Here is a 14,756-nt window from a genome sequence, read left to right on the forward strand (position 1 = left end):
TATATATATATATATATATATATATATATATATATATATAAAATGATCCGTTTTAATTAAAATCTACTTGGTCTTAAGAAGCTGATGACTCAAGTAGATTGCATGTTTCTTACCAATGTCTGTGAGATACTCCTCTCGGACTTTGATTTTCAAAGGCTAGAAAAAAAAAAGGTTGTCACGTTTTAGACACTGAACATGTACCGTTAAAGAAAATGATAGTCACATTGTAAACTGTTTTCTATCCAATTAAAAAAAACACGGTGTGAGTAAAATAAAAATGATCAACAAATTATTTAAATTTCTTTTTAACTTTTTAAGTCAGAACACAAACAACGTGAGTACATACGGCATCTGGATCCAGGAAGTGGGAGCAGATCTGAGGTGCGAGGCCACGAGCGTCTTTAGGAGTGGAACCTAAATACGCTTCTACAGACAGATAGAAGAGCTACAAAAGAAATAAAAACTTAGGGTAAAAAGGCAAATCTCAATCTAGGCTTAGTAATGTTTTAAAGGTTTTGTAAAGTCACTTTAAAGATCCCACAGATAAAAAGGAAAAAACTGTGGACTATCTGCATTTTTCTAGAAAACACCATTTGAAAACAATTTGTGCTGCTGTGACAATAATGGAGAAGCAGCTGCCAGTATAATGGTTCGGTGAATAAAAACAAAAATATACACTAATAAAACATACAGTTACAGAAGAGCCCTGATCCTTCCTGAGTCTGAAAATGAGAGGATTACAACTTCAGATGAACAAGTTGTACCAAGTTCGGTGTTAGCTATGCCAACGTTAGCCATTTAGTTCTTATTTTTACCTATTTGGATCTATGTATTTTATCCTGTGTCTTTTGCTTGTTTGTTTTTGCTGTACAGCAGTTTGCTTGGCCTTGTTGCTGTTTTAAGTGCTTTATAGATAAAATGGTATGGTATGTTCCGTATTAACTTCTCAAAACCTAAAACAAAAGTACAAAGAACAGCTGAAGTCTATTCTATTACTCTTTCAAAGAACTGTGAGGCTCAGAAGCAGCTAGGTACTACATGTTGGTAGTTTCCTGCTCTGGAGAACACGAGTGTTGACAAAATACCAAGGAGGAAACAGATCAGCACTGATTCTTAGAGAATACCTGCTGAATTCTTGTTGTGATATCTGTGAGTATTGCTTTGACTTACTTTTAAGTACAACAATGTGGACTTACCAAAGGGTTGGGGTCCAACAGTTGGGTGAAGATGTATCTCATGAAAACCATCATGTGTGCCGGTCGTGACTTTAACAACTCAATATCCTGGAATGGACCATCCATCTACAAAAAAGAAGAAAGGGAAATGGAAGGAAGGGTGAGATCCAGCCATCTACCATCTGCTACTTGTTCCAGAGTCGGGTTGTAGGAGCAGAAGCTTGAGCAGCCCAGACATCTCTTTCCAAAGCCACCTCTTCCAGCTCCTCTGGGAAGATTCCAATGACTTCCCTGGCCAGCCAAGAGACATGAGCTGCTTTGCCATTGATAAGTGCAACTCCACTCAACTCTTGTCGTATCGATTCTTCTCGGGTGTAGATAATTGGTCACTGTGACTTCTTTCCCTGCTCTGTGGGCGGGATCATAACTGGTCAATGTGTTCAAGTCACTCCACCCGTTCTGGTCCTTAATCGCCCCATAATCAGACTTCAATTGCTTTAGCTCATCTTGGCACTGCTTATAAATCCAGGTGCAGCCATGCTGCTTCATCATCTCCAATGTCTCTTGGTAAATGCACTCATTTCTTGTTGTGCTGTTCAGCTCATGCTCAATCCCAACATCAACCAATAAATAAGGAAAGTCTGTACCTCATCATTGGTCCACCACACTATTTTTGGACCTTCCATGCCAGAAACTGGCAAAAACAACATACACTTAACATGATCAGAGGAAACAGTGGTTCAGATGTAGTTTGCCATTTTGCTGGGCAGGTCATCCAGTGATGTAGCTCTGCTGGCCAATTTACTTTCAGAGCAGCAAACTCACTCCAGAAGTTCAGTGAGGATCTGTGAATGATCCAATGTTGTCCCAAATGACTGATGATGATAAATAGAATCCACCTGTGTGTAATCAAGTCTCCGTATAAATGCACCTGCTCTGTGATAGTCTCAGGGTTCTGTTCAAAGCGCAGAGAGCATAATGAAGACCAAGGAACATACCAGGCAGGTCCAAGATACTGTTGTGGAGAAGTTTTAAGCTGGATTTGGATAAAAAAAGATTTCCCAAGCTTTAAACATCCCAAGGAGCACTGTGCAAGCAATCATATCGAAATGGAAGGAGTATCAGACCACTGCAAATCTACCAAGACCCAGCCGTCCCTCTGAACTTTCATCTGGAACAAGGAGAAGACTGATCAGAGATGCAGCCAAGAGGCTCATGATCACTCTGGATGAACTGCAGAGATCTACAGCTGAGGTGGGAGAGTCTGTCCATAGGACAACAATCAGTCGTACACTGCACAAATCTGGCCTTCATGGAAGAGTGGAAAGAAGAAAGCCATTTCTCAAAGGTATCCATAAAAAGTGTTGTTTAAAGTTTGCCACAAGCACCTGGGAGACACTCCAAACATGTGGAAGAAGGTGCTCTGGTCACATGAAACCAAAATCCAACTGTTTGGCCACAATGCAAAACGATATGTTTGGCGTAAAAGCAACACAGCTCATCACCCTGAACACACCATCCCCACTGTCAAACATGGTGGTGGCAGCATCATGGTTTGGGGCTGCTTTTCATCAGCAGGGACAGGGAAGATGGTCAGAATTGATGGGAAGATGGATGGGGCCAAATACAGGACCATTCTGGAAGAAAACCTGTTTGAGTCTGCAAGAGACCTGAGACTGGGATGGAGATTTATCTTCCAACAAGACAATGATCCAAAACATTAAGCCACATCTACAATGGAATGGTTCACAAATAAACGTATCCAGGTGTTGGAATGGCCAAGTCAAAGTCCAGACCTGAATCCAATCAAGAATCTGTGGAAAGAGCTGAAGACTGCTGTTCACAAACGCTCTCCATCCAACCTCACTGAGCTCGAGCTGTTTTACAAAGAAGAATGGGCAAGAATTTCAGTGTCTCCATGTGCAAAACTGATAGAGACATACCCCAAGAGACTTGCAGCTGCAACTGCAGCAAAAGGCGGCGCTACAAAGTATTAACGCAAGGGGGCCGAATAATATTGCACGCCCCACTTTTCAGTTTTTTATTTGTTAAAAAAGTTTGACACATCCAATAAATTTCATTCCATTTCACGATTGTGTCCCACTTGTTGTTGATTCTTCACAAAAAATTCAAATTTTATATCTTTATGTTTGAAGTCTGAAATGTGGCAAAAGGTTGAAAAGTTCAAGGGGGTTGAATACTTTCACAAGGCACTGTACCTAAACTCTACCACTTGAGACAGCACCTCACTCCGAGCAGTGACCTGGTGAGGGACACTGAGCTCCTTGTTTTCTTCCGTCCATACAATCGTTGTGAACAACTATGAGATTATTAGTAAATAATAGGGGTGCAGAAAAAAAAAAAGATTAATTAAATAATCTAAATTCCCATTCCTGGCGATTCTAAATAGATTCTAAAAGCCCCCAAATCCATTAAAAAAAAAAAAAAACAATTCCCCCTGCTCCTACTCCCGAGCATACTGCATATCGCATTACGTGTTCACCCATCACTGTAAAATTTGGCCTTGTAGGCCACCATACAGCAAGCTAGCTAGCCAGCTCCCTTTATCTGAATGGAGTCCACTAGCATAGAGTGGAGGACAGCATGATTGAACTCGCTCCTTCATCATTAAAAATCGATGAAAAGTCATTTCAGATCCTACAATGTTCCGGGGAAGACAGAGCTTGACCAGAGCATGGCTGTTTGCAAGAAGTGTAAAATGAAAATGTGGTAAAGTATTTTGGAAATACAACAAAATGTGTGGAAGGAAGATGAAAAGAGAAGCAGCAGACCAGCTGCAACAAACTTCCAGCTAATTCCCCAAGCAGAACTGCAAAGATTTCCACACTCCATCGCCTGCTATATCACAAAGGATTTAAGACCAAACAGCTCAGTGGAAGGCGAGGGATTCAGGTTTATTTTTAATACGCTGGACCCAGCATACGTTATTCCTTCACGTAGGTTTTTTAGTGATAAAGCAGAGCCACAACACTACCATGAAACAAAAAAAGCGTGGGAGCAGCTCTGATTAATGCACCAGATGTAGCTCAAAGGGAACAGTTTTTTCTCATATTAGACTAAAACTTATAGACAAGTTATAAAACAAACTTAATGTAATTTGTCTTTTTAACAGGTTGAAGAGAGTCCAGATGAGACACATCACCTGGATCCAGTTCTAAATGATACAATTTATGGTTTATAAATGACAGTTCAGAAGTTTTTGTGCAGGTTTGCACAGGTTTTGAAATTTTGTCAAAGATTTACCAAATATGAATCAATATGGTTAAGACTGTGAAGCCTGTATATTTCATATTAGGTTCAGTTTTGAAAATATAGCAAATGTTAGAGCAATATGGTAAAAAATGACTGTGAAGTATGTATTTTATGATGAGTTAAAGGTTAATATACTATGGTAGGCTGAAGTTTTGTATTTATATATTTTGTATTATTTGTCTGTGATGGACTGGAGACCTGTCCAGGTGTCCCCGGCCTCTCACACAGTGATGGCTGGACATGGGCACCAGTGATACCAGTGACCTGAAAAGGAGGCAGTGGGTAAACATAATGAATGAATGAATGAATGAATGGATGGATGGATGAATTATTTGTTCCTAGATTTTTATTTTTATTTTAGAAAAATCCAGGCAGCTAAGCTAACCTATTACTGGTAATTTAAGTTACAGAATTTTCTGCACTCCTGTATTTGTTCCTATTTTTGGTATAAATACAAAACGATGCAAAAAGATTTGATACAGTAAAGAACCTAAAATTATAGTTTTAAATAAATGCTCTATTTGTTTACATTGCTGTTTAACCTTTTCATCTTGTCAGTTACATAAATGAAACAAAATTTATGACTATTTCAATAGAAAAATCATTTATGAATCGAAAATCGATTCTGAATCGAATCGCGACACCAAAAATCGGAATCAAATCGAAACGCCAGACATTGAGAGATTGGCACCCCTAGTAAATAACAGGATTACTGAAACAAACCTCATTTAAGGCATAACCATCTTCGTCTTCATCTTCATCCTCAGGACTGATGATTTGGGCCTTTCCACTCTTGGACACAAACAGAAATAAACAAAAATAAAGTCAATTGGTAACGTTTTTTAAATTTGAAGCCATAAATAATTTATTCATTCTAATTTACATTTTAATTAGAAGAATGAAAATTGTGCTAGGAAAAAAAAACGAGAGTTGAGTAATTTTTTTAAGCTGATAAATACTTAATGTCCTTCGGGTTATGTGTGGGGAAAATGAACGAAATGACCCAAAACAAGAAGAATGAAAATAAAAATGCGTCTCAATCTCACCATGTCAGGAAGGGCGTGTGTGTCCGAGCTCTGGAGTCTGTGATGAGGGGTCCTGAAGGGTAATGAGGGGGAGGAGTGGGGACTCTCAAAGGCCTGGGGAAGGAAGTTGAAGTAAATGAAGAGTGAGGAGGGGATGAGGGGAGCGGGATGAGTGGATCATCACAAGCACAGACGCACACATTCAACCCGACCATGATCGTGCAAAAATGACTTCAGCTCTCACCTCTATGTCTCCTTCACTTGAGTCCATGGAAAGATGTCCTGTAAAAATCAGAAAGCGTTTTAACAATTTGATACAAAACGCTGTATGTTAACAAACATTTGTAAAGCATAACACTTTTGATCTAATGCTTATGTTTGATTTAGACTGATTTGAACAGGAGTTGCACATTAAATCAAATGGAATATAACAACACTCTGACACTAACCTCCTGCGAGGACGTAGCTTGCCACAGATTCTGATCGTGTTCCATCCTGACAAGGCAAAATAAAACTTCATTCATAGATTACGAGTAAGACCACAAGACCAATCTGACAGCGGATAGAGAAAAGCTCTGCAGAGAGTGGTGAAGGCTGCACAGAAGTCTGTTGGAGTCAGTCTCCCCACCATCAGACATCTACACCTCTAGATGCAGGAAGAGAGCCACCTGCATCATGAAGGACCCCACTCACCCAGCACACACACTTTTTGCCCCACTCCCCTCAGGCAGGAGGTTGAGGCGCATTAAGTGTAGAACCACTAGACTGAGGAACAGCTTCTACCATGAAGCTGTTAGACTCATAAATCCCTAATCAGGAATATCACTGTAATGACACTTTAATTGGTGATATGTTACTTATCTGTGCTGCTGATTATCCATGCTGCTGATTTCATGCCTTTAAGCTGCTGTATTCATTAGGGATGCACCGATCCACTTTTTTTAACTTGCGATCCGATCCCGATACCTAGATCAGAGTATCGGCCGATACCGATCCAGTTCCGATATCATGATCATCATTGATTTTATATGAGGCTGTAATAATCTCCTCTCAAGTACAATTTGTACAAATATATGATGCATGTCCAAAAAGGCAACTTGATGTAAGTTTTATTAATGTTGGATAAGTTTTAAAGTTAGAATTAAATTCTGCTAACACAAAACATGTTTATTTTTATTCCTAGCTTTAAAGTGGATATTAAAGTGATTAATTTTAAGTGATTGTTTAAAGTTATTTTATGTTTTTTTAAGGGGCAGATATAAGATTTTTTTCTTCTTTCTGCACTCTTCATTCAGTGTTATCTTTTAGATGATTTTATTTTTTATTTTGTTTCTTTTAAATGAATGAATTAAATAAAATAAAATGTTAAATGGCTTCAAACACCTGCGTTCATGACATAAACCAACAGGCATGTTCCTGTTTTTAGTATTTTATATCACTTTATAATGTAGCTGTTTTTGTTTTTAATATAATTTTTAAATCATATGTTTTTTTATGATTGTCTATTGTTGTACTGATAAATATCTCCTGGGGGGTAAACTATATCTTGGCTGCAAGTATCAAACTGAGAAATCCTTTGTTTTCTACAACTGATAGTGGTTGGTCATTAATTATATGAAGTTTATGAACTTCTCTGTAAACATTTGAGCTCCGTGGTTTCAGCGATGTCTTCTTCTTGTTCAATCCAAAGCAAGCAGCCTGATTTGGTGCAGCTGCGCTCAGTCTGTCCCTCCTCGGAGACGGGCAGACTGAGCGGGGCAGATTGGACGCGGCTGGCCGGTGTCGAGTCGCTTGTTTTGGGTTGAGCAAAGAGTAGCGCCCCGCTGAAGCCACGGAGCTCGAATGTCCATCGTAAAACTAACTTTACCGCAGTTTAATGTGGCGCTATGGCTCTGCAGACATTGCACGATGCTGTCTTGTTTTGTGGTGTTTAGTGTAAAATACTTCCACACAGCAGACATGTTTAGATGAAAAGTTTGTTAGCTGTTAGCCACAGTGCTGCTAACTCAGTCCTCACGTTGTAGCTGGCTGCAAACTATGAAATGAATTTCCTGAATGTGAGGCGGGTCTTATTACTCTGGGTTCATGAGACACGCCGCCGTTCAGGAAATCCATTCCATAGTTTGAAGCCAACATTCATCATGGATCGGAAATATCGGCAGGTGGATCGGAAAAATCCGATACGTAAATTATGCTGGTATCGGAGGCCGATACGGATACTGGATCGGATCGGCCTCATCCCTAGTATTCATACCCATCCGCTCACAACAGACTCATGTTCGGGCTGATGTTTAATACACTGTATTATTTTACATTATTATTGTTTATTTTATATCTTAGATCCTTGTATACTGTTTCTTTTTATACTTTATATTTTTGCTATTTTTGGATGTAGCTGGGACCTTGAGTACACCGTTTTGTTCCACCTTATGTACCACATGTGATGCAAATGACAATACAGAACTTTGCACCTTGGATTAGACAAAAACAAATAGTGACTAGAATTCTGACAATAAAACAACTGGTTAATAGGGTCAGGCAGTAGTACAGATAAAAGGCTTACTGGGTTATCTCCTCAAAATAACAAAATAAATTTTTCTGAATACTGTCCTTAAAAACTCAGATTTAATCTTTATTGTCATTCTCATCACATGTGGTACATGAGGTAGAATGAAATTTTGTACTCGGTGTCTCAGTTACATCCAACTTAAGTATAAACTGTAAAGAAAAACCGAAATAAGATCTAAGATATGAACTAAGAAATAAGCTAAACTAAGAATACACTAAGTACTAATAGTAAATGGACTGCATTTATATAGCACCTTTCTATCTTATCCAGATACTCAAAGCTCTTTACAACACAATCTGTGTCCCCATTCATACAGCACTCTACTAGATCTACACAAAGCTAATTGAACAAACCATTCTAATGAGACTAATCAGAGATTTATCATATTCATACACTGATGGGACACACATTGGAGGCAATGAGAGGTTCAGTGTCTTGCCCAGAGACACTTCGGAACGTGACAGCTGGTGGATTCGAACCCCCAACTCTTGCATTGGGGGACGACTTCTCTAACCACTCAGCCACAGCCGCCCCTGTACAAAAAGTACAAAAACAATACGGCGAACAGCAGCATGAACACGAGTCTGTGTGAGCAGATGAGCACGAATGAATACAGCAACAAGAAACAGATCAGCAGCATGAGCTCAGCAGCATGGATAATCAGCAGCACATATCAACAATCAAAGTGACATTGCACATTTTTACAGTGATTATTCTGGTTAGAGATTCATGAGTCTAACAGCTTCAGAGTAGAAGCTGTTCCTCAGTCTAGTGGTTCTACACTTAATGCTCCTCAACTTCCTGCCTGAGGGGAGTGGGGCAACAAGTGTGTGCTGGGTGAGTGGGGTCCTTCATGATGCAGGTGGCCCTCTTCCTGCATATGGAGATGTCTGTGATGTGTGGAGGCTGACACCAACAGACTTCTGTGCAGCTGTCATCATTTATCACAGTGTGATTTGATTTAGTATTTTATTTCTTTATTTATGTTCTGTGTTTTTATGTTTTTCTTTTGATGCTTTTAATTAATTTTCTGTATTTTTATTATTTTCCATTAAATTAATCCCATTGATTTTTATTGTTAAGCACTTCGATAACAGCTGCCGTTTTAAATGTGCTTTATAAATAAAGTTGACTTATTTGTGTATAAAGAATGCATTTTTCAACTAACCTATTAAAAGCTTACAAAGTCAAAACAGTACACTTGGGCTTTCTCTTCTTGTTAAAACTGACAGAGTAATTTTGGGTGAATGCAAATGCACGACTTTTAAAAAGTTTTTTTTTTTTTAAATCCCCAAAAATATTTTCTATCCTATTATTTGAGAATTTGCCAAATATAAATAATATAAAAAATACATGGTGTATGTTGTATGTAAACATGTTTTTTTTATATGCATTAAGAAATAAACTAAAGTCAACAGACTAAACATAAAACTATCTTGAGGTTATACAAATCTGTGAATACATTTTGATAGTTTGTATATTGCTCCAACTTGAATTTACAAGTTACTGTTATTTTTTATGTCATCTTGAAGCCCAAACCCTACAGCTGCTCCAAACTAGTAAAACAAATGTAGAAATTAGAATCAGTAGAGCCTAAAAATGGATAAAACGCCTCAGTATGCTCACCACATCCTGCTGAATCTTGACTCTAACTTGATGAGCTCTCCTCTTTGCGCTTTCAATCCGTTCCTCCAGCGATGGTGATGGGTTTCTCAACTGTTGGTCCAGGAGGTCCTGCGAATGAAATTAACCTCAATCTGGTCATCAACAACAGACATAAGTCATAAAACTAACTGCATGAAAGGACAAAGCTAGACTGAGACAGCTGTTTCAGGAGACTTACCTGCAGTTCAGCCTCTTCCTGCTCCAGCATCTTCCTGAGTATCTGACTAGCATGTTTTTGCACTACTGGGTCCTGAAAACGAAACACGTTTTCCACATGAACAATAACTTCTGCATCTCATTCACAGATTATATTTTTAGGATTAGTTTTGTCTTGTTACCCTGACAATAAAAATGCTGTCATTAGTTTCACTCACCTGTAGCGGTTTAGGTCCAGTGATTCTTTGGGATGGGGTGCCGCTCGGTCCAGATGGTAAGGGTGGAGGGGGAGGGGGTAACGGTTCCCCACTCATGTTGGTTCTCTGATTGGATGTGAGGTCAGAGGGGAGGGGCTCCAAGAGGACGGAGGGTGGTGGTCCTTGTAGCGTCAGTGCGACGTACGTTCCAGCTAATGGAAAGATAAAACATTAAAAATTAGATCAAAGAAAGAAAACTTTTTAAGAAAAACAAAAATCTGTTTCACGTTAAACTCACATTTGATGAGTTTTACCACCTCCTGATGTGACATGGAGGACACCAGCTGGCCATTCACCTGAGAGACACAAACACACTTCAAGCAGGAAGAAAACACCTCCTCCCTCCCACTGTAAACAAAAAGCAGTAAAAACCTTGATGATTCGATCCCCTTCTTGAACCCCAGCCTTGACCGCTGCTCCACCTGCGCAGACACAAAGTGAAATTCATCCAGAAATAAAAACTAACAGATTATATGAAAAAATCGTAATAATTTTTGAAACATTCTTATGTTTTTTTTCAGATGCTGAGCTGCTGAACTGGTCTGTGCTGGTATTACTTCTCTGAAGGATGAGGATGTTTAAAACATTTCCTCTTTCATCATTTGTGGGAATGGGAGAAAAACTACTGGAGGACATTCCTTAAATGATCTTTAGATTATACGTGCAGAGACAGAGCGGTCAGACTAAAATAGGGAGGGACTGATTTACTGTAACTATGGTTATATTGATGAATAAATAGCCTCTCCGGTCTCTGCAATGCAAATATTAAAGTGTTAGAAACTAGTTTGTGTCCATGTTGTTTACAGACATCGTCTACAACCAATGGTGCTGGTCACTGGTTGGCAATTCTAAAAATAGCTCCCGTTCACAATGTGAGACATCAGCAAGTACCCGGACCTAAAGGCAATTGGAACTTCAAGTACAGTACATTTGGCACTGTACTTGTAGTTCGTACTGATAGAAAACTACAAAAAGATGGTTTCTAATAAAAGTTGGTTAATAAAAGAAGATTTCTAATCTGAAATACTTGAGTATTTTGGTTGATTTGAATCTCTCTTTTAAGCTCCATGTGGAAAACTTGGTAATGAAACTGAAAGTAAAAATGGGTTTCTTTTTCAGAAATAGATGCTGTTCAACTCTGAATTCTAGGAAACACCTTGTAACTGCAACTTGCCTTCTCTCCATTGACTACGGCGACATTATTTACATGAACGCTCCTACAAGCACCCTGCAGATGTTGGATGCTGTCTATCATGGTGCATTAAGATTCATAACTGGCTGTGATTATCGTACCCACCACTGCACCCTGTATTCACTGGTTAACTGGACATCATTAACTTCACACAGACTCTTCCACTGGTACATTTTCATCTTTAAATCACTTCTTGGTCTGCTGCCATCTCTGCGTGAGTGCAGCTACAGTGTGTGCTCTCAGGACATTATTACCTGCAGTGTTCCCTCAATGAGGACTGAACTAGGCAAAAGGGCCATCACCTACTCCGCTCCTGTTTCCTGGAATATCTTACAAAAAAAGTTCTGAAGGTCTCAACCTTGACCTCTATAAATGGCTTCAAACATTTGCTAAGTTCATGGCAAAAACCCACGCAGACATGTTCCTGTTTTTAGTTTTCCACATCGCCTTACAACCTAGCTGGGGTTTTTTCTTACATTTTCTTTAAAATACCATTTTATTTTCACTTGTTCTTCTCAATTTGTACGCATCCTTTATGATCGTTTACCGTTGTCATCACTCTTTGTTAAAATCAGGTCTCTCTTGTAAATGAGTCCCTGAGGCTCAGTGAGACTAACCTGTATAAATAAAGGTTGCATGAATAAGCTTGTTGCTTGGAATAATGACAGCTGCTATGCTGAAAAGCTTCAAATGAAAGGTACAGTATATGGTTCATGCTATTTCCAAGCCCATTACGCAGGGAGAGAAATGCCACCTCATTTTTATTTTATTTATTTATTTATTTTTTATTTTTTTTTGGGGGGGGGGAGGAGGTCAGTAAAAAAGCATTTTTAAGAGTAATTTTTCAGAGGGGTCCCTTAAGATATAGTCAAACAAACGTACCTTTGTAAAATTAAATTTAAATGAAACTTTCATTACCGTGTTTGCCAGGTAGACAAGTGTCAGAAACTAACAGAAGCATTGAATGTCTTTCTTCACTCACCCCGGCCCTAATTTTTATCTTTAGGATGTTTACTTGGGGCTGTCTTAATTGACACGCCTTTCCAACATCGCATAGACATCGAGGGCAGTGCCACTGGATTGGCAGAATGGGGGGGGGGGGGGGGGTCCCCTCTTCAAAAAGGGGGACTGGAGGGTGTGCTCCAATTATAGCAGCATCACTCTCCTTAGTCTCCCTGGTAAGGTCTATTCAGGGGTACTGGAGAAACAAGTCCGATCGTTGGTCGACACTCAGATCCAGGAGGAACAATGCAGATTCTGTCCTGCCCATGGAACACTGGACCAGCTCTTTACCCTCACTAGGGTTCTTGAGGGGTCATGGGAGTTTGCCCATCCAGTCTACATGTGTTTTGTGGACTTGGAGAAGGCATTCGACCATGTTCCTTGAGGTACACTGTGGGGGGGTGCTCCGTGAGTATGGGACTGGAGGCCCAGAGTTACGGGCTGTTTAGTCCCTATACAAGTGGTGTGAGAGTTTGGTTTGCATTGCCGGTAGTAAGTCGAACCCATTCAGGGAGGGAGTTGGACTCCGCCAGGGCTGCCCGTTGTCACCAATTCTGTTCATAACTTTTATGGACAGAATTTCTCGGTGTAGCCAGCTGGCGGAGGGTTTCCGGTTCTGTGGCCTCAGGATTCCATCTCTGCTCTTTGCAGATGATGTGGTCCTGTTGGCATCATTGTGCCGTGATCTCCAGCTCTCACTGAGCGGTTTGCAGCCAAGTGTGAAGCAGGAGGGATGAGAATTAACACCTCAAAATATGAGGCCACGAGTTCTCATTCAGAAAAGGGTGTATTGCTTTTTTTGGGTCGAGGGTGAGATTCTGCCTCAAGTGGAGGAGTTCAAGTATCTCTGGATTTTGTTCACGAGTGAGGGAAGAATGGAGAGTGAGATTGACAGACGGATTGGTGCAGCATCTGCAGTATTGCAGACTCTGTACCGGTTCAAATATGGTGAAGAGAGAGCTGAGCTGTAAGGCAAAGCTCTCCGTTTACCGGTCAGTCTACGTTCCTACCCTCACCTATGATCATGAGCTCTGGGTAATGACTGAAAGAATGAGATTGTGGATACAGGCAGTTGAAATGAGTTTCCTCCGCTGGGTAGCTGGACTCTCCCTTAGAGATAAGGTGAGAAGCTCAGTTATCAGGAGAGACTTGGAGTAGAACCGCTGCTCCTCCACATCGAGAGGAGCCAGTTGAAGTAGTTCAGGCATCTGGTAAGGATGCTCCCTGGGCGCCTCCCTAGGGAGGTGCTTCAGGCATGTTCAACTGGGAGGAGACCCCAGGGAAGACACAGGACACGCTGGAGAGACTATGTCTCTCGGTTGGCCTGTGAACGCCTTGGAATCCTCCCAGAAGAGCTGGAAGAGGTGCTGTGGAAAGAGATGTCTGGGCATCCCTGCTCAAAATGCTGCCCCCACGACCTGACTTCGGAATAAGCGGAAGATAATGGATGGATGGATGTTTACTTGACTCCCTGGTCATGCGGTCATGTGACTTACAACAAAAGCTTTTTTCGCTAAAATATAAAACCATCTAACCCTGTACTGAACGGGTCACTAAACATTTGACATGTATCCATACACAAAAATAAAGTCCAAATGGAAAACCTAATCACAACCACAGAGAGACATATGCAGCACTCCAATATTACCATGTAAACATGTACACAAAAGCTCTGTCAGAGTTGTTAATATTTTTAAAGGGCTCACTTTGCAGGCGAGTAATGCTAAGACTATATTGTTTAATATATTCCATAGCAGCGTGGATCCACTGTGAGTCAAACTAACCAAGGCCCTAACAAACCCTTATTGTGAGGATTGATAGGGCAATCTGCATATGTATCTAGTTTAGCTCAGTTTTATAACTTGAACCCCACACTCTCTGTTCTTTGACTTGAGAAAGCTCCTCGGATGAAAAGCAAAATGTCTTCTGTTACAAATAAAGTCCAGTTGTTTTTGTCTTGAACATTTTTGAAATTACCATGTCCTGGATGACTGAGAACCTTCACCAGTGTAATACGTTGCAAGTCAATTGTGTTCCTGGGGACGCTGTCTTTGTTGAGATTGACATGGACAAAAGTATTGGAGGTGACTATTCTTCATATGTCTGATGCATTATTTGATGGACATCTGGGACTTTTGAGGTTTCCCGCAGCACTCGTGACATCTTCGCCAACTGGCACCATTCACTGCCTGCAGCTCTGCAGCAGCCAGGCTACAAATACAACTCCCAAATACCTTCAGGGCAAACTCACCCCACTCAAACAATACAATTGTTGCTTGGTATTAAATAAAGTATCATTAATTTAAAATAAATTCATAAAGGTTTTAAAGTAAAAATTATTTTTTAAGGAATATTTCAAAAACTGCCAACTAAAATTTGAGTGGAACAACAGTCAGTGAAGAACAGAAGCTCTCACGTCAACAAGCTCCAGACTTGTACTTC

At 40.2% G+C, this 14,756-nt stretch overlaps 1 protein-coding gene across 1 annotated transcript in view; it reads right to left on the minus strand.

The window, feature by feature from the left end:
• The window catches only part of arhgef11 (Rho guanine nucleotide exchange factor (GEF) 11), a 48,645-nt gene that overhangs the window by 25,305 nt on the left and 8,584 nt on the right, over positions 1-14,756 (minus strand). Inside the window, exons 5-16 of the mRNA XM_037675299.1 lie at positions 10,493-10,542; positions 10,359-10,416; positions 10,082-10,272; positions 9,886-9,957; positions 9,669-9,776; positions 5,923-5,968; positions 5,718-5,755; positions 5,495-5,587; positions 5,172-5,240; positions 1,197-1,301; positions 347-445; positions 114-156 (exon numbers count right to left, since the gene is read on the minus strand). Of these exons, the coding sequence (XP_037531227.1) occupies positions 114-156; positions 347-445; positions 1,197-1,301; positions 5,172-5,240; positions 5,495-5,587; positions 5,718-5,755; positions 5,923-5,968; positions 9,669-9,776; positions 9,886-9,957; positions 10,082-10,272; positions 10,359-10,416; positions 10,493-10,542 (972 nt within the window). The remainder of the gene's footprint in view (positions 1-113; positions 157-346; positions 446-1,196; positions 1,302-5,171; positions 5,241-5,494; positions 5,588-5,717; positions 5,756-5,922; positions 5,969-9,668; positions 9,777-9,885; positions 9,958-10,081; positions 10,273-10,358; positions 10,417-10,492; positions 10,543-14,756) is intronic.

The sequence above is a fragment of the Nematolebias whitei genome, chromosome 1 (assembly GCF_014905685.2).
Source record: "Nematolebias whitei isolate Nwh7 chromosome 1, NemWhi1, whole genome shotgun sequence".
Taxonomy (NCBI): Eukaryota; Metazoa; Chordata; class Actinopteri; order Cyprinodontiformes; family Rivulidae; genus Nematolebias; species Nematolebias whitei.